The sequence below is a fragment of the Henckelia pumila genome, chromosome 2 (assembly GCF_033568475.1).
Source record: "Henckelia pumila isolate YLH828 chromosome 2, ASM3356847v2, whole genome shotgun sequence".
Classification (NCBI taxonomy): Eukaryota; Viridiplantae; Streptophyta; class Magnoliopsida; order Lamiales; family Gesneriaceae; genus Henckelia; species Henckelia pumila.
In genome coordinates, this window is record NC_133121.1 from 145,366,909 (window position 1) to 145,390,636 (window position 23,728).

At 35.7% G+C, this 23,728-nt stretch overlaps 1 protein-coding gene across 3 annotated transcripts; it reads left to right on the top strand.

Annotated features, from left to right (window-relative positions):
• Positions 1-2,780: 2,780 nt before the first annotated feature.
• LOC140883104 (myosin-9-like) lies at positions 2,781-18,783 on the top strand. 3 transcript variants are annotated; one of them, XM_073289436.1, is made up of 39 exons: positions 2,781-3,254; positions 3,527-3,655; positions 4,046-4,189; positions 4,315-4,460; positions 4,547-4,703; positions 5,150-5,208; positions 5,287-5,446; positions 5,542-5,691; positions 5,854-5,990; positions 6,069-6,215; positions 6,325-6,426; positions 6,513-6,570; positions 6,650-6,751; positions 7,291-7,328; positions 7,422-7,548; positions 7,649-7,831; positions 7,954-8,085; positions 8,184-8,293; positions 8,384-8,444; positions 8,891-9,068; positions 9,273-9,478; positions 9,555-9,674; positions 9,811-9,909; positions 10,340-10,561; positions 10,646-10,785; positions 14,522-14,636; positions 14,715-14,741; positions 14,815-15,069; positions 15,158-15,313; positions 15,386-15,583; positions 15,715-15,858; positions 16,046-16,116; positions 16,204-16,303; positions 16,368-16,424; positions 16,910-16,966; positions 17,053-17,133; positions 17,701-17,783; positions 17,893-18,077; positions 18,412-18,783. In XM_073289436.1, exons 1-38 carry the CDS (start codon positions 3,252-3,254, stop codon positions 18,014-18,016), a joined length of 4,578 nt encoding a protein of 1,525 aa, XP_073145537.1. In that variant the 5' UTR covers positions 2,781-3,251; the 3' UTR covers positions 18,017-18,077; positions 18,412-18,783. The 3 variants fall into 3 exon arrangements, with proteins under 3 accessions (XP_073145537.1, XP_073145535.1, XP_073145538.1); XM_073289434.1 differs by having other exon boundaries at positions 14,522-14,741; XM_073289437.1 differs by lacking the exons at positions 14,522-14,636; positions 14,715-14,741; positions 14,815-15,069; ... (9 more) ...; positions 17,893-18,077; positions 18,412-18,783 and adding exons at positions 11,496-11,749; positions 12,052-14,505.
• The last annotated feature ends 4,945 nt before the right edge of the window (positions 18,784-23,728 follow it).

Consider the following 23,728-nt stretch of genomic DNA (forward strand, 5'->3'; position numbering starts at 1 on the left):
AGCTAAGGCAGAAGCTGCGAGTATGGAGACGCAAGAGCTTCGACAGGAGTGCCAGCAGTATCGGACACGCTTGTCTAAGATGGAGGAGCTCTTGCGTAAGATCTTTGCTGCGGCCAGTAAGAAGAAGAAAAAAACTGCAAAGGATACACGTTCTGCTGATCAGTCGTCCTATCCATCTTATTCATTGCATATTCAGGAGCCTTCTCAGACTGACCGCGATGGCGGAGACGACAACAATGACGACGATGGGGATGATGATGCAGACGGGAGCGACACAGACGGGGGAGACGCAGACGGGGGTGACGCCGACGGAGGTGACGACGATGAGACGCAGCAGGCGTCAGATTGGTCGCAGCTTTTCTATCATTAGATTGCTGTTTGTTTTGAGATATTAGATTATGTGTAAAGTGGTTTTTGCTTTTGGATTAGACATTTGGATGATTGGTGCGCGCTTTTGTATAATATATTTTGGAGTAATTAAATTTTATGTATAAATTTGTTTAGATTAATTAGTATATTTTAGTTAGTAATTAATAATATCATTAATAATTAAATATATAAATTTTTTTTTATACAGTTTTTTATTTTTGCAACGGTTGTTAAAAACCGTGTCAAAGTTTGCTACGGTTACTTTAAACCGTTGCAAAATATTGTTACGCTATAATTTAAACCGTTGCAAATTTTGTAACGGTTTACTTTTAACCGTCACAAATATTTGCAACGCTTTATTTTACAACCGTTGCAAAATATTGTCACGGTAGTTAAAAAAACGTAGCAAACATTGCTACGGTTTTTTAACCGTTGCAATAAAATTGTGACGGTACGTTTTGCAACGCTAGAATAAACCGTGGCAAAAGCGTTGCAAATTCAATTTTGCAACGCTTTTTGTGACGCTAAAACCGTGGCAAACCTCCGTGTTTTTTTGTAGTGAATTAAGATGTGCTCTCCTCTTGTTAGGTGATAATACCAAGATAGTTGCTAAGAAGTGCGGGCTTTTTCTAATTTCACAGGCCAATTGATTTAAGTGGAAAACCAACTGGACCTTGGATAATTGAGGGATTATCATCGTATCACATTTTTTATCCTAGGCTACGAATATTTAGATGCAACCACCTGAAAAATAAATCTGACAATCAAAGTTAAGGTAGTGTTTGTAACCTTTAAAAATAAGTGATTATAGAGATTCTATTAACAAATTTGTTAAGAGAATCTCCATAATCACTTATTTTTAGAGGTTGCAAATACTACTTAAATTTTCCCCCATCAATCAATACATCAACAAAAGATACTTGCATTTGATTTTGAACGTTCTTAACCTATGGATCAAAATATTATCACACCGTTTGATATTATGGATGAGATAAGTGAGGGATAAATACACTATCCCCCACTCATCTTATCCATAATATATACTAGCCGCACCGCACATGCATTGCGTGTGTAATGTTATATACAAATATTATGTTTTGTGTGTATATAATATAAATTTATGTTTTTCAAGTATTTGATTTGATTTTATGTTTTTTGCAATTTGATAATTTGATAATCACTACAATTTACATAAATTTTTTACAATATTGTCTCACAACTCAATTTTATGAGACTGATCTCTTAATTATCTGATCCTTGAGGTGGGCGCCGGGTCGGGTAGTGCCGGGTTCGGGTAGTTCGGGTCGGGTACCCGATATGTCGGGTAGCAAATTTAGCTATCGGGTACCCGAAATAGTCGGGTAGTTTCGTCGGGTACCCGAAATTGAACCCTATGTTTAAAAAATAATATTTTTTTTGATCTAAAATCTCAAAACCCATCAAATATTATTATTTATTGGGTTGAGTTGTATGATTTAACGGACATTTCGGACTGGACTTTGTGAGAATATCTAGACAATAGATTCAAAAGCTAAAACCCACCAAATATTATACTATATATTAAAAAAAAAAATCGGGATCGGGTACAGAAAAAACCCCGACCCTAATATAAAACTGGGTCAACGTTAACCCGTCAAACGAATATATATATCCTCGTATTCATTTATCTATTTTTATTAAAATTAAATTAAATGAATCTGATAAACTAAATTAGACATGTGCCATAATACAATATGTTACAGTTGATTGAACATTACAGTTAGGGGTGTTCATATTTCGAATAAAACCGAAAAAACCGGAAATCCAAACTGAAAAAATCTAAGATCGAACCGAATCGAAAACCGTATTTTGTAATTCGGATATAAATATTAAAATCGAAGTTTATTTGGTTCGGTTTTGGATTATATATGTCAAAATCAAACCGACCGAAAAAACCGAAATTGAATTAGATTAATAATTTTATTTATATTTTATATTTACATTATATATGTTATAAGATGATATTTAGTGAATGTAATCATTCTGAATAATTTTTAGTTGATTGTTGTTTGTTTATTTATTGTTGTTTATGTAATTTATAGTTGATTAATTGATTATTGTTTATGTAATTTTTAGTTGATTATCGTTTATGTAAGTCATTTAAACTTTATTTTTAAAATTTTTATTAAAAAATCATGTAAAAAAACATATTATATTTTATTAAACTGGGTCAACCCGTCAAACGAATATAGATATCCTCGTATTCATTTATTTATTTTTATTAAAATTAAATTAAATGAATCTGATAAACTAAATTAGACATGTGCCATAATACAATATATGTTACAGTTGATTGAACGTTACAGTTTTCCTCGTACTTACCTGATTTCGCATACCCAAACCAAACCAAACCAAACCAAACCAAACCAAACCAAACGCCCACTTACTTTACAACAAAGGTAAGCACGCAGGTGGCAGAAGAAGAAGGCCACAAACACCGATGGGGAAGGATTCAACGATTCCGAATACGTGGGGTTCTCCGAAGCTTGTCCTTCTCCTCCACAAACCTATTCACCTTCCACGCATTCAACGTCAAACCTCGTTACATCGGTCACTTTTGCTCACGATTCGAGAATTTTGGAATCAAAACCCAGGAAATCTAACTCTCCACCCGCCGGACTGATCACCGGAAAAATTTCCCTTTTCTCGTCCTTTATCAAGCTTGATTCTGACGGGATTCATTTCAAGATCTGTCTATTATATCCTTTATTGTCATATATAGGTGTCGTGTTGCGGATTGATGGATATTGGGTTCAACATTGGGATTAGAAATTAGGGTTCTTGAACAGAGAATGAGTGTCCTTGACTGATGCAGTCGGGTTTCTTTTCTTTCTTCAATCAATATGGTATGTTTACGTGAATGCATGTCCGAGGTTTATTTTCTTTCTTCAATGAAGATGGTGATTGGTGTCTGTCACTCTTTATCATGTTTGATTGTTTTGTATTTTTTTTTTCAATGACTTTGAAATGATTTTTATGATTGTTTTATTTCCAATGCTGAATCTTGGCAATTCTTGGAATCCCATTTGAAATCATCAGCGGACGGAGTTTCATGATTGTTTTATTTCCAATTCTGAATCTTTGCACCATTCTCTCACTCCGTGAATTTGAAATGCAGAGTGCACAAGTCACTATCATTGTCGGGTCTCATGTTTGGGTTGAAGATGCAGAAGTTGCTTGGATTGATGGAGAAGTGACAAAGATAAATGGACAAGAACTTGAGATACAAACTTCTAAAGGAGCGAAGGTAGCTTATAAAACACACTGCACTTTATATATGTCTCTAAGCATACTACAGTGTTTTTTGTTTTCATGTAATTTCATTTATTTTTTGAACTTTTTCACTTATTCAAAATGCACACGAACTTTCATTTGAAACAAGATTTAGCTGTGTCTACCACTTCCGTAGTTTATTGTATTCAGAGATGATGAAAATAATGTGAAAACTGAGATCCGATAAGCTGTATTTTTCCATCATTTAGCAATAAACACATCCTTTTATTTTTTCATATTATTTGCTTAGTTTAGTCAGGCATATCAGAACCATACATATATAGATGACAATTCGTATTTCTCCAAGACTTCTCCGGTGGTCATTATTCACTAATATGTTTTTTTTCCTCCTTCATATATCAAGGTTACTGCTGACTTATCGAAAGTATACCCTAAAGATGAAGATGCACCTGCTGGAGGAGTTGATGACATGACCAAGCTATCTTATTTGCATGAACCAGGAGTTCTACAAAACTTGTCCTCGAGATACCAACTCAACGAAATCTACGTAAGATGAATTTAATTTGAGCTTGAATTCATCTTTGATCCTTGTTCTTCCAAGCAAGAGTGCAAAACTACTGCAATTTGTGCTGTTCCATCACAATAATGTATCCTATTTTGATGTTATGACAGACTTATACTGGAAGCATCCTTATTGCCATAAATCCTTTTCAAAGACTTCCGCACTTGTATAATGCCCACATGATGGAGCAGTACAAGGGAGCACCACTTGGAGAATTGAGTCCTCATGTATTTGCCATTGCAGATGTTGCTTTCAGGTGATAAGAAAGGAAATTGTTACTTGTTGCCACATGACTTTAAACAGGTTAGTCCAGTTGTATCTAAATCTGTTGAGCTGAATTAGGGCAATGTTTAACGAGGGAAAAAGCAACTCTATACTGGTAAGTGGAGAAAGTGGTGCTGGTAAGACTGAAACTACTAAAATGCTTATGCAATACCTTGCCTATTTGGGTGGTCGCAAAGGAACCGAAGGACGTACTGTGGAACAGCAAGTTCTTGAGGTAATTGTCTAAATATTATGCTACAGGTCTTGTTTAATTTGATATCATTTATAAATAAAGGTTTTTCACAAAAAGGACATGCAAGGAATGTCTGGCCACCGCAGTGGGTTGATGTTAACATGTAAAATTGAGGAAATAAATTGTGTTCTGAAGTAAGAATGTAAGATACAATTTTTTTGATAAATCTTCATGACCACAACAAAGTCCCATAAGGTTTTATACATGCTAACGTGCTGTGCCCTTGCTCAAATTAGTACGTCAAAATTTTATGATCGACAACTACTGCCAATATGAGTTAAAAAAGGTTCCTATTCAAATGAAAGTTCAAAGCTTGGTGAATGTTTAAGAAGAGTCCATCCAACTATCTAATATCAAAGACTTCACTGATACTTCATATAAAATTTTCCTTGTATCTCTGATTCTTGTCAACCCTAACTGGTGTGCAGTCAAACCCAGTACTTGAAGCATTTGGAAATGCGAAAACTGTGAGAAATAACAATTCAAGGTGAGTCGTTGCCCTAGTCCTGCTATGATTTAGTTCATAGAAGTTTGCACTTTACATGCTTTATTTGCTGTTCTGCAGCCGATTTGGAAAGTTTGTTGAAATTCAATTTGATAAGAATCGAAGAATATCAGGGGCAGCCATAAGAACATATCTTCTAGAAAGATCTCGTGTCTGCCAAGTTTCAGACCCTGAACGCAATTATCACTGTTTTTACCTATTATGTGCAGCACCACAGGAGGTAGTCTACTTCCAATGTTGCATTATGTATCTTATTCAGATTATTCGGCAAATCTATAGTGACCCGTAGTTATGATATATTATACTTCTTCCCAGGAAATCGAGAAGTATAAGCTGGAACATCCAAAGACGTTTCACTATCTTAATCAATCTAATTGCTATGAACTAGTTGGTGTAAGTGATGCCCGTGAATATTTGGCGACTAGAAGGGCCATGGATGTAGTTGGAATAAGTCAAAAAGAGCAGGTACATTCAATACACTTGAACCTTCATGTGGTGCCATCACATTCTTTTTCGATACACTTGCAGCTTCATGTGTCATCGTATCCTCTCTCTCTCTCTCTGCTTTCTCTCTCTCTCTTCTCCCTCTCTCTCTTTTTAAGATACTTATATTATCTTAATCTCCAGGATGCAATTTTCAGAGTAGTGGCAGCAATTCTCCATCTCGGCAATGTTGAATTTGCTAAGGGGAAAGAGATTGATTCATCAGTTCTCAAGGATGACAAGTCCAAATTTCATCTTCAGACTACAGCAGAGCTTCTCATGTACGACTGCACTCATATTTGTAATTCTCCTTAGCAGCTTATTATTATTATTATTTTTTTGAATTTATTTTTAATCAGGTGTGATCTTAAAGCCCTGGAAGATGCATTACTGAAGCGAGTGATGGTCACTCCAGAAGAAGTTATTAAGAGAAGTCTTGATCCTGATGGGGCAACCGTTAGTAGGGATGGATTAGCCAAAACTATATATTCTCGTTTATTTGACTGGTATGGTATTATTGTGTCATTGCATTAGCTTTCACTTTCAGGTTGAATAAATGGTTACTATGTGTTTGCTGGTTCAGTAATTCATTATGGGAGGTTCCAAAACTTGCAGGTTGGTGGACAAAATAAATGTATCTATTGGGCAAGATAAAGATTCAAAATGTCTTATTGGTGTTCTTGATATATATGGTTTTGAAAGTTTTAAAACTAATAGGTAACTGTTGGTTCATTACCATAAACATAAAACTCATTTTCAATCTTTTTCAAGGAATTCTGACTGACATAAATTTATACGTCTAGTTTTGAACAGTTTTGCATTAATTTTACCAATGAAAAGCTGCAACAACATTTCAACCAGGTAAGCAATTGATATATTTAGCTGTGGACTATAAACTGATGCCACCACAAAACTTACACTCGACAAATTCTTCTTTCAGCACGTTTTCAAAATGGAACAGGAGGAGTATACAAAAGAAGAGATTGACTGGAGTTACATAGAATTTGTCGATAACCAAGATGTCCTAGATCTTATTGAAAAGGTTGATTTACGCAATATTTAAACTGCTATGCTTTGGACTACATTTAGTTGTTGGTTATGTCGCTAAGAAGCTGGCAACTTTGCAAAATATTTGGCGGAAGAGGTGGAAATTCTAACAAAATCAAAATTTATAGGTCCATGTCAAGTTTATTCTGAAATAAAGAATCTTTATACAGATTCCTGTTGAAAAGCAATTTGACCATGTCATGTCTCATTTACCTGAAGTATGCATGAATGACATTTCTTATATGTATTGCAATTTTTTCAATTTACTAGTATAGTTCATTCTCATATATATGTAGATATAATTTATTTAGATTCTTTGTTGAAGGCACAATCATTCTTCTCACCTTAATTTTGCTCTAGAAACTGGTACAGTGGTACTTTCACAATAAATCTTTGAGATATTTCTTATCTAATTGCAAATTTGGATTAATTGTGCTCTTGAAGGTTGAATTACAACCGATATGCTATTTATAAAGCACTGAATGCTGATGCAAATTTTTTTTTTGTTCCGATGCTTTTGTTTGGCCATGGCAGAAACCTGGAGGGATCATTGCACTTCTAGATGAAGCCTGGTATGTTTTTATTATTTTTCTTGTAAGAAATTACAAAGGACTAACCTCTGTAAGATCTCTGCTATTAACTTGATTTTTTTTCTCTGTTCCTAGTATGTTTCCGAAGTCAACGCACGAAACATTTTCGCAAAAGCTTTATCAGACGTTTAAATCCCACAAACGTTTTATCAAACCAAAATTGTCCCGCACAGATTTCACAATTGCTCATTATGCTGGGGAGGTGATCTGTATTAAATTTTGTTTTGTCCAATTATGTGTCTATAGTATGGGTTACAAACCTTCATCTAATCTAAGTTTTTTGTTCTTTTGTACTCATCCAGGTTCTATACCAATCTGATCAGTTTTTAGATAAAAACAAAGATTATGTTGTTCCTGAACACCAAGATTTGTTGAGTACGTCCAAATGCTCATTCGTAGCAGGGCTATTTCCTCCACTGCTTGAAGAGACAACTAAATCCTCAAATAAGTCTTCTAAGTTTTCATCTATCGGTTCACGTTTTAAGGTACTTTCTACGTACTTTTCCGACATATAATTTCTATGACAAAGTTTGTCGATGTTTCCAACGATTGAGCTTCTGAGCTTGGTAAAGAATGCAGAAACTCATGGTTTAATTAATTCATACAGGTCCAACTCCAACAATTGATGGAGACACTAAATTCTACAGAACCTCATTACATTAGATGTGTGAAGCCTAATAATCTTCTCAAGCCTGCTATATTTGAGAATGTCAATATCATGCAGCAACTACGATGTGGTGTGAGTGCAGATGACTTGTAGCTGTAGAAATCTATTGCTCTTAGTTACATGTCAACCGCACACTCAACTTATTGCTATTTTTTTTTTCCTATTGTCAGGGTGTATTAGAGGCAATTAGGATCAGCTGTGCTGGTTACCCCACGCGTAAGACATTTTATGAATTTGTTAATCGATTTGCTCTTCTTGCTCCTGAGGTTTTGGAAGGAAAGTAAGTGCTATTTATTGTCGAGATTGTGACATATGAATTAACGATTTTATGAAATGGGTCTTTTAATCATTTGCTTGTGTGTGTTATCAGTAACGATGAAAAGGTAGTATGCAAAAAGATCTTGGAGAAAATGGGCCTCACTGGGGCTCAGGTAATGTGAACATACTTTTTTTTGCTCATTACGAGAAGGAATATCATTAACTTGATCTAGCTTAGGCTCTTGTAGCTTGATCTATTAAAGCTTTTCCGCTGAGAATTGAAGTTTTCTGAGCATTTTGGCAGTGTAGGTTTTGGTGAAAATACGTACGAGCTTCAACCTGAGCCCAACTTTCTTAAATTCAGCTTTTTCAGTGTTTCTAAATGATTGTCAAAATCGACTGACCAAATTAAAATCATCCAAAAGCAATTAAAAACAATCGGAAGTTTTGAATATAATCTGAAAGATGCAAAACAAATCATGTGCATATTTATAACTTCACTTTAATGTTTGAAATGCCTCGGGCTTGTGAGATTTGCTTATGCTAGATATCTGCATTACATTTCGTTCAAGTTTTTTGCTGTATTGTTTTTGCTCAACTGTTGTTTTATGTATTTCAGATAGGAAAAACAAAAGTGTTCCTGAGAGCTGGTCAAATGGCTGATTTAGATGCCCACAGAGCACTGAAACTTAGTAATTCAGCAAAAACGATACAAAGAAAAACTAGAACTCATATTGCTAGGAAGCACTTTGTTGTTCTGCGGGAAGCATCAATCTGTATGCAGTCCATATGCAGAGGTTTGCTGAATTAAAATTTTTCTTGTCAAATTTAACGATGTATCTAGGTCAGCTGTTACATATTGGAGTCCTTCGTTGGCTTGAAGCGAAACATTCTAAACTTTCCACACGTGTGCACCTTATTGTCCTTATGCGCAAGCAATTGAGTTTATGTCTGATTCCGCCTCTCGCATTTCATCAGCATTCACCCTTTCTTCATCTCAGGAAGGCTTGCCTGCCGATTGTTTAAAAATTTGAAAAGGGAGGCAGCTTCTCTTAAAATTCAGACGAATCTGAGAGGATACCTGGCCCGAAAGAGCCACACAAAACTCAAATACTCGGTTGTTGTGCTGCAGACTGGGATGCGCATGATGACTGCCCGCAATGAATTTAGATATAGGAGACAAACAAAAGCAGCAATCGCTATACAGGTGAATAAGTAGTTCTCTAGAAAATAAATTTCCGGTTTATTGATAGTGTATCCTTACCAGAAAAGATCCTTTTCAGGCACACTGGCGTGGTCATAGAGCCTTTTCATATTACAAGAGACTTATAAGGGCATCAATTGTGACCCAGTGTAGATGGAGAGGAAGGGTTGCTAGGAAAGAGCTTCGGAAACTAAAAATGGTAGGGTATCGTGTTAAATAATCTAGTGCATTTGTTCCACGAGCATAGAGGATAGTGCTGGGTGACAAATGCATTTTTAATCTATTATAACTTCTGGTATCTTTTAAATTTTGCTATAAGTATCAAATATCTGCAGGCATCAAGAGAAACAGGCGCACTTAAAGAAGCAAAGGATAAGCTTGAAAAATATGTGGAAGACCTAAAATTACGTTTACAGCTGGAAAAGCGTTTGCGGGTGAATATATTTTACTTTTCTATTTTATTCCTGAAATCAACTTGGATTTAATCTTTATCTCTACATATACATCACACGAACACATTCATATATAAACTCATATCTGCATACATTCACACACATTAGTATAGACATAAATATATGCTCCCGCAGATATTAACTACATTGTTATGCTTGCATTAGGAATAATGAGTGAACATGTGCATAACCGAATTGCTCACATGTTCATGTACATACCAACATAAACAGATAGATGGGTGATTATACACTGAGAAAGACATCAGCTAAATGTTTGTGTTTACAGTGTAGTATCACACATAAAATGATACAAGTGTACTGGATTTTTTTTCATTATTAATTGTTGGAAGATGTAATGTTTGGTTGTCATATGGTTTAATATGCTGGGTCTCACCAAAACTTGATTGTTTAGACTGACTTAGAGGAGGCAAAGAGTCAGGAGATAACAAAGTTGCAGCAGTCCTTAGAAGATACACAAAGCAAATTGAATGAAACCAGTGCACTTCTTCTCAAAGAACGTGAAACTGCTCAGAGAGCTATTGAAGAAGCCTCCTCAATTGTGAAAGAAACCCCGGTTCCAGTTGAGGATACAGCAAAGATTGAGGCTCTAACTGCAGAAATGGAGCAATTAAAGGTAACGTTGTTGAATGTGATGCTTCTCCCTCTATACTTGTATGTATCCCAATATCAACACTCAACGTTCTCATCTAATTCACAGGAGTCATTGAAATCTGAAAGACAACGAGCTGATGAATCTGAAAGAAAATGTGCGGAAGCCCAGGAATCAAGTGAGGGGAAGACTCAGAAGTTGGAAGAAACTGAAAAGAGAGTTCATCAACTTCAGGAATCTTTGAACAGGTAGTGTAATTCTTGTTACTTATCCTCTTTTAATATATTTTCATTAAAAAGTCCAAAATTTCATTGGCATATGAAATTATTTCCTCATGTGCAGTTTATCTTTTAGATTTCTTAAATCGACGATTTCTTTGATTTAATACCTAGATGTAAACTTGGTTACACAATCACGTTTAGAAATTGAATGATATTTTCAAATATCAAAGAATGGTGAATGAAATTCTGATATTATGAGTACCTGATATGATTGTTGATGAGTTGGCTAATGTGAGCTTTGCTAGTTGGATTGATTTGATTAAGTTTCATCACACAATTATCTGAATGTTAACAGGTTGAAGCCACCAGTAGTTTTATTTCAATTGTATGTAATCTGTGCTCACTCATCTTTCTGCAAATTATTTTGTGGGAATTGGAAACATGCATGCCTAGTGGAAGCTTTGTGTTCAATCAGGAGTCTGTAGACCAAGAGATTCTCTGAATTGAACTAATTATATCTATAAGTTTGTATGGGATCTTTATCCAATGATTGAGGTCTATAAAACTTTATTACTCAGAGTGAAAATGAAAAAGAATGATGAGATTGCTTGACAGCACACCTTGACCTTCATGTTGATACTTACGATTGGTTGCAGGAGTTACATCAACGGCTATTAAGATTAGAAAGGTCATTTGTTTTATTTGACTAATGCTAGATATGATCTAGTGTGCCTCAGGATGATATACAGCATGTCAGGCCAGTTTTCAGAGCTCAAAATGATTTTATGTGCGTCATCCAACTTCAGTTCAACCTCAGGATTTGTTGCTAGAGACGATCTGGATGATGATACGTCCACTTCCTCTGATACCACATCTACCGATTCAGATTTCACCTTCCCAGCCCCTGATTCAACTCAAGAAAACTTTTCTTCCTTCGATCCCGGTGCTTTCCAGCTCATAGTTCAGGATCTTTCAGCAGCTGAAATCTCAGGTCAGTCTAGTTTCCTTAGAGTTCCTAGGTCTAGAACAAAACATACCCTGATAGCAAGTTAGGGCTTGATCCAACTTTTTTTTGGGTCTTGGTATACAACCTAATAAAACTCATAATATCCCACAGTTCTTGCTATGAAGATTTAAAATCTTTCCTGCAAACCATTCGTTCATTTGTAGTTTCCTCTTCCCATTATTCTAAAAACAATTCCATACCCAACTTAATTCACTTTTTGTTTAAGCAAGGTTGCGATAAGAAAATTCGTTATACATTTCTTTTCTGTTGATGGTTGCATTGTGCAGGAACCGAAAACTGGGAAAGTGATCGGGAGGGGGCATTCGATGACTTTTTCTGATGGAAGTTCTCTATCACTTTGTTGTATCTAATCTCTGTCCTAGTTAGAAATTAGTTTGTCTAGATGTTAATTTTGGTGTCTTAGCACATACCTCAGTTTAACACAAAATTACACTTGGTTGTTGTACAAAAGATTTACACAAGAAATTTAACATTAGGACATTTATACTTCTGTCTGCATACAACCTGTTAATATTATAAAGTATGCCTTATTTTGACTTCATTCAGTTTTCAGGTCTAATTTACCTATTATATTGGTGGCTAGTTGGAACATTATTCTTGTAGATTTAGAGATGCCAAACCTGTTTCTCAGATGATTCAGAAAGTTTAGATGGGTGAATAATGTGATCCATAATTAACTTGACTGAAGTCCAAAAGATTGAATCAATCTGGTTTGGGGTTCAGTGTGATAATGTTTTTTTGAGTCCCCTAATCTTTGAAAGCTTATTCAACAAGGGATCTCCGTCTTGTTCTTGATATATTGGGTCTTTAGTGTATTATCACATGCTACTCCTGGAAACAACCTATGTGAATAATTAAAATTTGGTATCCGATGTACAATGGGTATGCTTTAAAATTAAATGAAATTTGATTCTTGCACCATGTCTACGTATTTACATTTTTGGGGAACAAGAATATATTGGGTCCATCACAGTTTGTGGTTATGTTTGTAGTCTGGAATTTGTTAGTGTTTTTAGTCTTTGATCACTCTATGGTCCTTAGAGCCATTTTCTCTCGTTTTATCCAGTGGTGTGAATTTGTTGTTTTGAGGTCCCTTATGATAGTTGGTCCACTTTCGATTTAAACTCCTTGGAAGAAAAGACATAAGCCCCCCTCCCACATCAGTACCAGTGGATGGTTTGCTTAAGCATCATCATCATCTCCATCTCATTCTTTAGTCAGCTTCTCATCCTCCATCTCATTGACCTCTGGTAAGATTTCAAATTTTCCCACTCTGGCTATTTTTCCTAACAGGCATGTCTTTCATCTGATAATACTTTCCTGTCTTTCTATCATCATTCTTACTTCCATTCCTTCTATAGGCCATCATATCGTTGTTTCAGCCACGAGCTTGAGAATACTAAGGAGCAGTATGCATACTTAGTAATAATTTCCTAGATAACTTTTAATAATTTTCTGCTATTCATCAACCAGATACCTGTTTTGGGGCTAATTAAGGTTGCGGTCTCTCCCACGTTTTACAGGGACAGCTCTTCTCGAGCCATATTGGTATGGTATAGATGAAAGATTGCCTGTTATCTCTTTTCTCCTATATTATTGAGTAGAACGCCAAATCATTAGGATTAATCTCCAGCAGTAGCAACATCCATTCGATAACTTTTGCGTCCTTAACTCTGCAAAAGCATAATCAATTTTGTGTTTTATACCTCCATTCTGTTCCAAGTTGGAATGCATAGAAGTACTTGAGTAATATTCTAATGTACCCTCATAATTGTCTAGAAATTTTATGTTGGATTCTTGAAGCTTCGCTGACTATCTTAGAGTTGAATTCAGCCAAATTTATTTGAACGCTGCAGCAGTCATCTGGTGGAAGCCCAGTTTAGGGACCGACCTTACTAGAAGAACTTAATGAATGTCGAATCCTAAGTTTGTCATAGTTAATATTATAATTGGCCACTTGATCTCATTTTTCCATAGTTGTAAAGAAAGAGTTAGTCCAAAATTTTCAGTTTTGTACAGCTAAGTCACATTTGGAGCAGCTGATGCTGCTTTAGTGCTGAACAACAGTAGCAACACGCCGTTGCTTTGGAGGTTTTTACTCATTGACTCAATTTCTTCGTAGATTTATCTTATTATTATTTAAGCAGCTTTCTAGCCAGTGCGGACAGCCAATCATTCCTATAATAGTTTTCATCTAAAAACAAAACTTGTACCTTAATTGCATGTTTGATTGTGAAATAGTTGTTAAAGCCCTACACACTAGAACAATCCAAGGAGCTTAGTTGGTTACTCATCTTCACTTACAATCTATTGATCGTTTTACTCACTCATCCTTCCAATGCTGAGGACAAATGCTGCTATGCCTTTGTGTTTATACAAAGTCCGAACGAGAAGAGGGAATAAACGATCTGTAATTTTCTTTCTAAAGTATCGTATCCAGGTATTGAAATCACTTGTGCCCAGTTCATGGGCATATGGGCTTCATTCACCTTTCCACCAGGACTTGTCCTGGATTAGTAATATATCTGCATATTAATCACTGTCTAACTGAAGTTGCTTTTGGTGCTTGAAAGCTTGCATTTTTCAGTTCTAAAGCTGCACTTATTTATGTTCATTTCTGAACTACCTTGAACTAAATGTTTCTATATATTTGTGATGGTCAAATCTCCAGTTATTTTGTGCTACAAAATGGCATATTTCATTGAGTGCCTAATTTGAATCTCGTCCTTTTGCTAGGCTTGAAGAGAAGCTCGCTAATGTAGAATCCGAGAATAAAGTTCTTCGTCAGCAGGCTTTGGCCATGGCACAGAATAATAAACTGCTATCAAGAAGTTCAAGGTCAATCATGCAGGTAATTCAAAACCAACAGTTTGATCAATATGCCGTTGTATATAGAACCTCTAACCTTGTTTATGCTTCGATTTTACAGAGGGCTGAAAGCACAAAAACATCTATAGTAAGTAAATACTTCAGTTAACCAATATGCCATGGAAACAGTCAAGAATGTTAATTTTCCATCATTATACTAGGATTTACGAAGTGCTTCAATGATCGCAAGAGAACAGTTAGATATGGAGGATAGACCTCAAAAATCGCTAAATGAGAAGCAACAAGAGTATCAGGATTTGCTTATCCGATGTGTTGCTCAGCACTTGGGCTTCTCTAGAGGAAGACCTGTTGCAGCCTGCATAATTTATAAATGCCTAAGACACTGGCGATCATTTGAGGCTGAGAGGACAAGCATTTTTGACAGGATAATACAAACAATCGGTCATGCTATTGAGGTAAGAAGTTTGGATCTTCATCATGAAATGTTTGATATCTGGATTTATGATATACATGATATTAACTTCGACATGTCCTTAATGGAAGACCCAGGACAACAATGATATCTTGGCTTACTGGTTGTCCAATGCATCAACTTTATTATTGCTGCTACAACGCACTCTGAAAGCTGGAGGAGGTGCTGGAAATGCACCACAACATCGGCGTACTCCATCAGCCACACTATTTGGGAGAATGACACAGGTAGATATTGTTCAATTTGAAATGTAATCTCGGTACCTGAGTGTTTTCAAGGGTTAAAAATCTGTTTTCCAGAGTTTCCGCAGTACTCCTCAAGGTGTCAATCTTTCTCTACTGAATGACGAATCAGCTGGCACATTACGCCCGGTAGAAGCGAAGTACCCAGCTTTACTGTTCAAGCAGCAGCTGACAGCTTACGTAGAGAAAATTTATGGAATGGTTCGTGATAATTTGAAGAAAGAGATATCTCCAATGCTGGGACTGTGCATCCAGGTGATCAAGTTCAAAACAGTTTGGGAAAATAATAATAAATTATTGTTATTTTTCTTTAATTATTAAGTCAAGAAAAGGATGCAAGTTAGATTAATTGTCGATCATTTCCTGTTATGTTACGAATGATATAGGCACCAAGAATATCCAAAGCAAATTTAAGTAAAGGCACAGCCCGTGCTCTAGCAAATGCTGCTGCACAGGAGATTTTAATATCTCACTGGCAAGGAATTGTAAAGAGCCTTGAGAACTTTTTGAACATGCTAAAGACAAATCATGTAAGTACAATATGACACAAATTTTTAGCCCTCCTACTTTTTATGTACAATGATCTCAATTTTCTCCTTACGATTCTCTCGTCGGTAACAAGTTTCAAACCCAGTCGATAATTTGTGTTGTCTCAGCTTTGGACAATGTATCAGAATAATAATGTTCACACGATTTTGTATTCAATCCGTCTTTCAGGTACCTCCATTTTTGGTTCGGAAAGTGTACACGCAAATATTTTCTTTCGTCAACGTGCAGTTATTTAACAGGTGTTGTGCAGTGCAGTACATTAAGTGCTACATATTGATGAGCTTCATTAACAGAATGACAAACTAATGTTGTTTTTGTGATTTCAGCCTTTTACTGAGACGAGAGTGTTGCTCATTCAGTAACGGCGAGTATGTTAAGGCTGGATTGGCTGAACTGGAGCACTGGTGTTACAAGGCGACAGAAGAGGTACTTTTATCTTTGTTATATTTGATATGACCATCAAAGCTAATAAATATCCTGTTTCTTGCAGTATTCAGGTTCCGCTTGGGATGAGCTCAAGCATATAAGACAGGCTATAGGGTTCCTGGTACTGAATTTTATTCCTTGTTCATTCAATAAGTTATTCCATCGATTGTGTTAGTAAAAATCGTGAAGCATATACAGTCTTCTTTTCTTCATTTCCCCATTGAATGACCGCGTAATGATTTGTGTGGAGTAAACTATTTTAAACGATGGAGAAACAATGAGTTAATAGATACGCAGAACAAGAAAATCCCCTTAGGTACATGCAAAGACACTCTAGAAAGAAGGTAATAATTGAAGGAAGAAGTCAAACTAAAACGAACATGAGAAATTGGTGAGTATTGTTGGTTGTGATTATTTTGAAAACAAAGCTTTGTTCACCGGGAGTATTTGTTGGTTCTTTCAAGTATATAAACATAAATCGAGAAATTGTTTTTGGCATAAATAACACTTAATTTGTCTTAAATAAGTAAGAACTAAACATTTTACCAGGTCAGAGTATGCAAGGCTTATAATTGTGTTGGACTTTTTGGACTACTACTGTCACAGGTAATACACCAGAAGCCAAAGAAGACTCTAGATGAAATTAGCCATGACCTCTGTCCGGTAAAATGCCTAATCATTTTCTTAATAGAATTTATATGAAATCTTCTTATCATCACCCCGATATGTATATTTTTTATCGTTTATAGGTGCTCAGCATTCAACAGCTATACAGAATCAGCACTATGTATTGGGATGATAAATATGGCACACATAGCTTATCCCAGGAAGTAAGTCCTTGTTGATCTTATTTTTCAAGCTCCACTTTTGTACTACTGTCGTGATAGGATATTTTGATTGCTGATTACTTTATGTCTGGCTAATTACATCAACTTCCCCCAGTGTTAGGCCTAATTATCACCTATTACTTCATACTCGGAATTATAATTTTATCCATCTGTGAGGTTTGAAAATGTTCAAACCTTTTGTGTTAAGACTATTTTACTTTTCTTCATCCATTTATTTCTCAAGGTGATACTGGAAATGATATTTTATGCTCCTAGTCTAGTTTTTATCCCTTTTTGTTTTGTTTTATTAACTTGTTTTCTTTTGTAAGATGTAACTAGCTTCTTTTAGGTGTTTCAATACTAGCTTCACAATTCAATCAATGGCACAAAGGGCCAAAAACAGAGCATATAACCTAAGACATGTATCAGATGTTTCAGCAATAAAAATAAGAATATATTTCGGAATATAAAAATCATTTTCCTCGATCAACCAAAATATAATGTGTTTTCTTGTCTTTCGGTGGAGATTTCTTGTGATTTACACTAGTTTTATCGGTCTATTTTTCCCAGGTAATTTCCAACATGAGAATATTAATGACAGAGGATTCAAATAACGCTGTCAGTAGTTCTTTCCTTCTGGATGATGATTCAAGGTTAATTATAAATACTGATCATGCAGCTTCAGTTCATACTGTCTTCATTATTTTCATTCAAGTATTCGCTTGATATAGTTTCACTGAAACCCGATCCTTCATCTTGCAGCATTCCGTTTTCAGTGGACGACCTTTCCAAATCAATGGATCGCTTTGATGTTACAGACATTGAGCCACCACCGCTTATTCGTGAAAATTCAGGCTTCAGCTTTCTATTGCCACAAGCCGATTGATTACATTTAATCATTTTTCCTTCCTAATGTTCAAAGAAACTTCCCTATTGTTCCCCAAAAGGTATGTGTTGAACGACCTGTACTTTTCAAGCACACTCTTTAAGCCGATGCTAATATCTAACTGTGAAACTGCACAACAAAGTGATCGCTCGTAATTATCTTCTAATAAGCTCATCCAACAAGGGAGTTCACCTTTGCTAGCTGCAGTTCCGAAGGAAAGTGCCTTTATAAGACTTGTTGAAGTCCTTTAGCACGACGCTTCATTTATTGGTTTATGCATTTTATGTTACAAGTATCATTCGCGTAGAGGATCATTTGTCAGTTATATAACTCGTACTCAATATTACAGCATTGCCTAGCAAGAATCTCTTATCTATGTTCTCTTATGGCTGCAGAACTCTCAGTTTGAGCTCCCCTGTATGGTGTTTCCTGCTCTGGTTGGAAGGTTTCGATACTGTCAAAACGATTAATGTAGGATGAGAAACCCTTTGTCAGATCATTTAAGGGTGATAAAATCATTGTGGATACATACTGAAAGTTGTTCGGAGCCCAAGGTGTTTATCATATATCAAACCATGTTACTGGGATCGAAGATAATGCTAGATTCTGAAAGATTAGAGGTAGAAATTAACTCGTAACAGTAGTTTTCTATCATTTTAAGGATTTCTCTTAGTACGTCCGGATAATAGACCCATTGAATTTTGTGGTATTATTATTTTTCAATATAATAAGAGAAGAAAAAACTTTACAGCAAGTACCATGTAACTTTTGTTGAATGAGAAACTGAAAGCTTTTACTTGTTTCTTGTTACATATTTTGAAAATTGATGTAGGCAGAAAAGAAAAGATTAATATTTATTAAGAACTTGTCAACCTCGGATGCACCCTTTTTTCTTACCACTTCCACCCAGCTCCTTTGTCATATCTATACAAGTGATATCTCGACGTATCAAAATTTGAGATAATCATAATCAGGAGTTCATTTAGCATAAAGCTCAGTTGTCCCTTTCAAATTTGTGTAATATATACATATAATTAATATCTATCTCTATATCTATATCTATATCTATATCTATCTATATCTATACCTATATAAAAGAGTGAATAAAAGGTCAAAGTTTTACCATTGTGAAATAACAACGTTGTCCTTTATTTACACTATAAGTAAAATCATATAATCTATACCTATATAAAAGAGTGAATAAAAGGTCAAAGTTTTACCATTGTGAAATAACAACGTTGTCCTTTATTTACACTATAAGTAAAATCATATAAAAATATATAGGGTTATAAAAGTAAAAACAACACTTTAGTTATAGGACATAAACGTAAATAAATATTATATTATATGTAAAATAGATTATTATGATAAGGTAAAAATTGACAAAGTGTGTGCAAATTAGATAAGGATTCAGTGAATAAAAGGTCAAAGTTATACCATTGTGAAATAACAACGTTGTCCTTTATTTACACTATAAGTAAAAATCATATAAAAATATATAGGGTTATAAAAGTAAAAACAACATTTTAGTTATAGGACATAAACGTAAATCAATATTATATTATATGTAAAATAGATTATTATGATAAGGTAAAAATTGACAAAGTGTGTGCAAATTAGATAAGGATTTAGTTTCCAAAAAGATTGAAATACTTAAATATTTTGTTTTTGTTTTTATTTTTTTGTAGATAAAGTGATCAATATTTATATGTAAAATCGATTATCATGATAAGATCAAAATTGAAAAAATATGTGCATATTATATAAAAATTCAGTTTTCAAATAAATTGAAATATCAAAAGACTTTATTTTTTATTTTTTTGTAGATAAATTGAATATATTTTTTTCACAAATATTTTTAAAAAAATTCACAAAAATCTTAATTAAATACTATTTAGTTTCTTAAAATATTGAAACACCAAATTTTTGATTTTTATTTGTTTGTATACTGAATAAACATATTTTTTAAAAACAAATCTTATATATTTAATTCATATAAGGACCTATTGGAGTAAAGAATTATATCATGAGTTCATATTTAAATATATACAAATATTAGATTTGAAAAAGTTATATATATATATATATATATGTGTGTGTGTGTGTGTGTTAATTAAATAATATACAGATGTTGAAATAAATCAATTCACATATAGTCAAGTTTTAATATAAAATAATAAATAAAAAAATACATCACCACACACATATCACATATATAAAAGTTGAAATTAAAATTTTAACTAATTTTCCTTCACATAAAAGCAAAAACCATTTAAAAAAAAATTATGAGATATTGTTTCAATTAAAACTAGCAGATTTCCAATATTTTATAAAGTACTATTTATAAAGTCCCGTGATATACCAAAATATTTTTTTAAGTATTTGAAATACTTATTAGTTGCAATGTTAAATATTATATTGATTCCATAACTAAACATGTAATAATTTTTCTTTCAAATAGTATATATATTACCAGAACGACTACACTTCAATAAAGTGATGATAATGTGTTGGGATCGGTTCAGAGGGTAGAGGGGGGGTGAATACACTCTGAAACTTTTCTTCTTCTTCTTTAAAATGATCAAGTGAGGTTTAGTTCACTTAATCAGTTTTCTCAACTTCTAAAACGTTTTGAACAACTTAAATAGTGCGGAAATAGTTCAGAGGTTTTAGTGATGCAAAGTTTATAATGCAATGTATGAGCAGGATGTAAGATAAATGGCAGTAAATGCTAAAGCACGATTTTATGGAAGTTCGAAGGCTTAATCCTTCTACGTCTCCCCTTCTTCCACTTAGGAAGGAATTCACTAGAGGACTTTGGTTATTACAACGTCTTGTAATACACCCACTTCAGACTTAGGACTTATCCAATGCCTAATCCGAAACTCCTAGATTTACACAGATAAGATTCTCAGTTCTTATCAAACTGGTGGAAGCTTTCAGAGCAGCTTCAAGTCTCTTCAACACTGAGTATAGTTGAGTTGAGCTTCTCAGACTGCAGAGCGGTCGAGAGGCTTGAAAACCCTAGGATGATCCTTGACGATCAGATATGTGAACTGTAGGCGAGGGTTTATTTGAGCAGCAGATGAATGATCTTGTAAGTGTGCTCAAGTATATCAGATGAGGACTTCTGATATTAGTCAAGTGATTGAAATTTTTCTGAGTTGCTTGTCTCTCTTCGTTGTCTCGTATCACTTGTTGTTGTTCTTGTTGTTTTTTTTTCTTTTTGAGCAATCTTCCCTTTATATAGGTCAATCATCAACGTCTTTATTTTGAACGTTCTGATGCTGCATTGAATGCACATTTAATGCTCATAAATGCATTGATGATTCTGCATGAGGATCGTACACTGCAGACAACTTCCAGGGTCCAAAACTGGAATAAACGGTCGAATGCTTTATCTGCAGTCATTCTGTGTTTTTGCCATTTTGGTACAACCTGTTGTCTTGATTTGCAGGAGTCAACAAATCTTCTGAAACGCCGGTTCTGCTTTTAATAAAAGATCCTGCAAAGAACATCTTGTCACAGGTACTTGTCTCGAGATATCTAGATAGGCAGTTGGCATTCTACCGGTAGAGATATTTGTCCTCTGCTGGTTTGAATAACCAGTCGATAAGCTTGTGACTTCAACCGGTCGAGAGATAAAGGCGGTTGACAAGCTTTCGGTAGATAGATTTATCCTCTGCTGGTTTTGATAGCCAGTCGATAGGCTTGTGACTTCAGCCGGTCGAGAGCAAAGGCGGTTGACAAGCTTCCGGTAGATAGATTTATCCTCTGCTGGTTTTGATAGCCAGTCGATAGGCTTGTGACTTCAGCCGGTCGAGAGCAAAGGCGGTTGACAAGCTTCCGGTAGAAGTTGTAGTAGATTCCTGAAATACAATGGTTGGCAGCACATTCCTATACAATGAGTTGTTGTTTGTTATCACCAAAATATCGGATTCAACAATTTCCCCCTTTTTGGTGATGACAAAACTTAAGTGCTCCAAGAACAATATGAAAGCATTAAAATGAACTTCATTGAGAGAATGAATTTCATTAAGTACAATAAGCATTTTTATTACACCTACAGAAAAAAATAAGATGCGGCTGCGATAAGTAAAGAAGAGATAAGTTGTTCATCTTTTGAACCAACTGGCTCCTCCTGACCTATCGCCTTCTCTTCTTCTTCTGTCGGCTTCTTCTTTTCTTCTGGACTCTTCTTCACGTCTTCTTGTCTCTGCTGCTCTACGTTGCTCTTCTTCCCCCTTTTTGGCATCACCTTGGTTGAGCCGAAGGATGACCTCAGTGAGTTGAGTGCCAAGGCAGGCTTGCATAGTGTCTATTTTTGCATCGATTTGAGCAAGTAGAGTGGCTTGCATAGTGTCCATCCGATCATTCAACTGCTTATGAAGGCGATTTTCGGATCGGATAACTTGTTCGGAGACGGTAGAGAGCGTGTTGATTTGAGTGCGATGATGATTAGTGATCTCTGTGGACAGACGAGCAAGGTCTCGAGACACGGTCTCGAAATGCCGAATCATCGTCTGGCGTGAATTATCGACCGATAAGGATGAGTTTGTTATGTCTTGAGAGAAGGACCTAACCGTTTGCATGAGCTCATGAAGCCGATTTATCAAGGTATGATCTAGAGCTGCGGCCATGGCTTCAATTAAAGAATCATCAGTCTGAATCATTTGCCCTTCTGAGTCATTTCTTGGTGAAACCGGGCTAGACTCACGATGATGTGGTGCGGGTGAACTTGCTGGAGAGCTACCCGATGGACCTTCCAATAATGGTACAGTTGGAGATGTAATAGTTTCGACTGCAGCCAATATGGTTGGTGGAGTACCAGGATCAGCACTTGGTTCATCCATAATGAGATCTTCCATAAACTTTTCAGTAGATGGAGACGGTTGAAGTGCTGGATCAGCATCAGTCACTTGCTGTTCTGGAGATGCAGGTGATACAATAGTGCTTGATATCTCCGTTGGGGGCACTGTTGCTTCACTACTGCAAGGAGCCTCTGTCACAGAGGTGACAGGTATCTCTTGTGCAACCACTTCTAAAACATCTTGTAAATGACCGGGAGAAGTGTGAGCGGTCGTCACGGGAGAGGAGTGAGCAATCACAACTGCTTCCGGTTGAGTAACTGCTTGGACTGCGGTTGAGGAGGGGTCGACCGATGAAGATGCTGCTACACTCGATCTTAGAGCATATGATTGAAAGAGGTCAGCAGTGATGAGATCGGTCAGAATCCCATCTGAAGAAGGGAGAGCATAGACGTCTTCTTCACCCTGATCTTGAGTGAGAAAGGTTTTCATCATCACTTGTGCTTCCAGCACATAAGCTTGCAAACAGGCTGCTGAAGCTGGTGTTTTGACATTGTTGAGAGCTTGGAAGTGCTGAAGTAGTTGAGTGATTTGACGTAGACTATCCTGTAGTCCAGTCAAAATCACAAAGTCATCGGCAGCGGTAGGACTCTTGGATTTGAAATTCTTGACACGCTCATTAATTAGCAGTGATAGCAGGCTTCCTCGAAGCTTCAAGTCTATGAGATGTCTTCTTCCCAGAGCCTCCACGATGTCTTCAGAATCAGCAAATAGAAGCATCTTCTGCTCAATGACGTTTAGAGATTTCCATTTAGGAAATATTTGAGCGAGTGTCAAGTGAGTGCGGGAGTGATGCCATCTGTCAAAACGTTGTAGATGACGCTTGACAGTACGGAGCACGTGA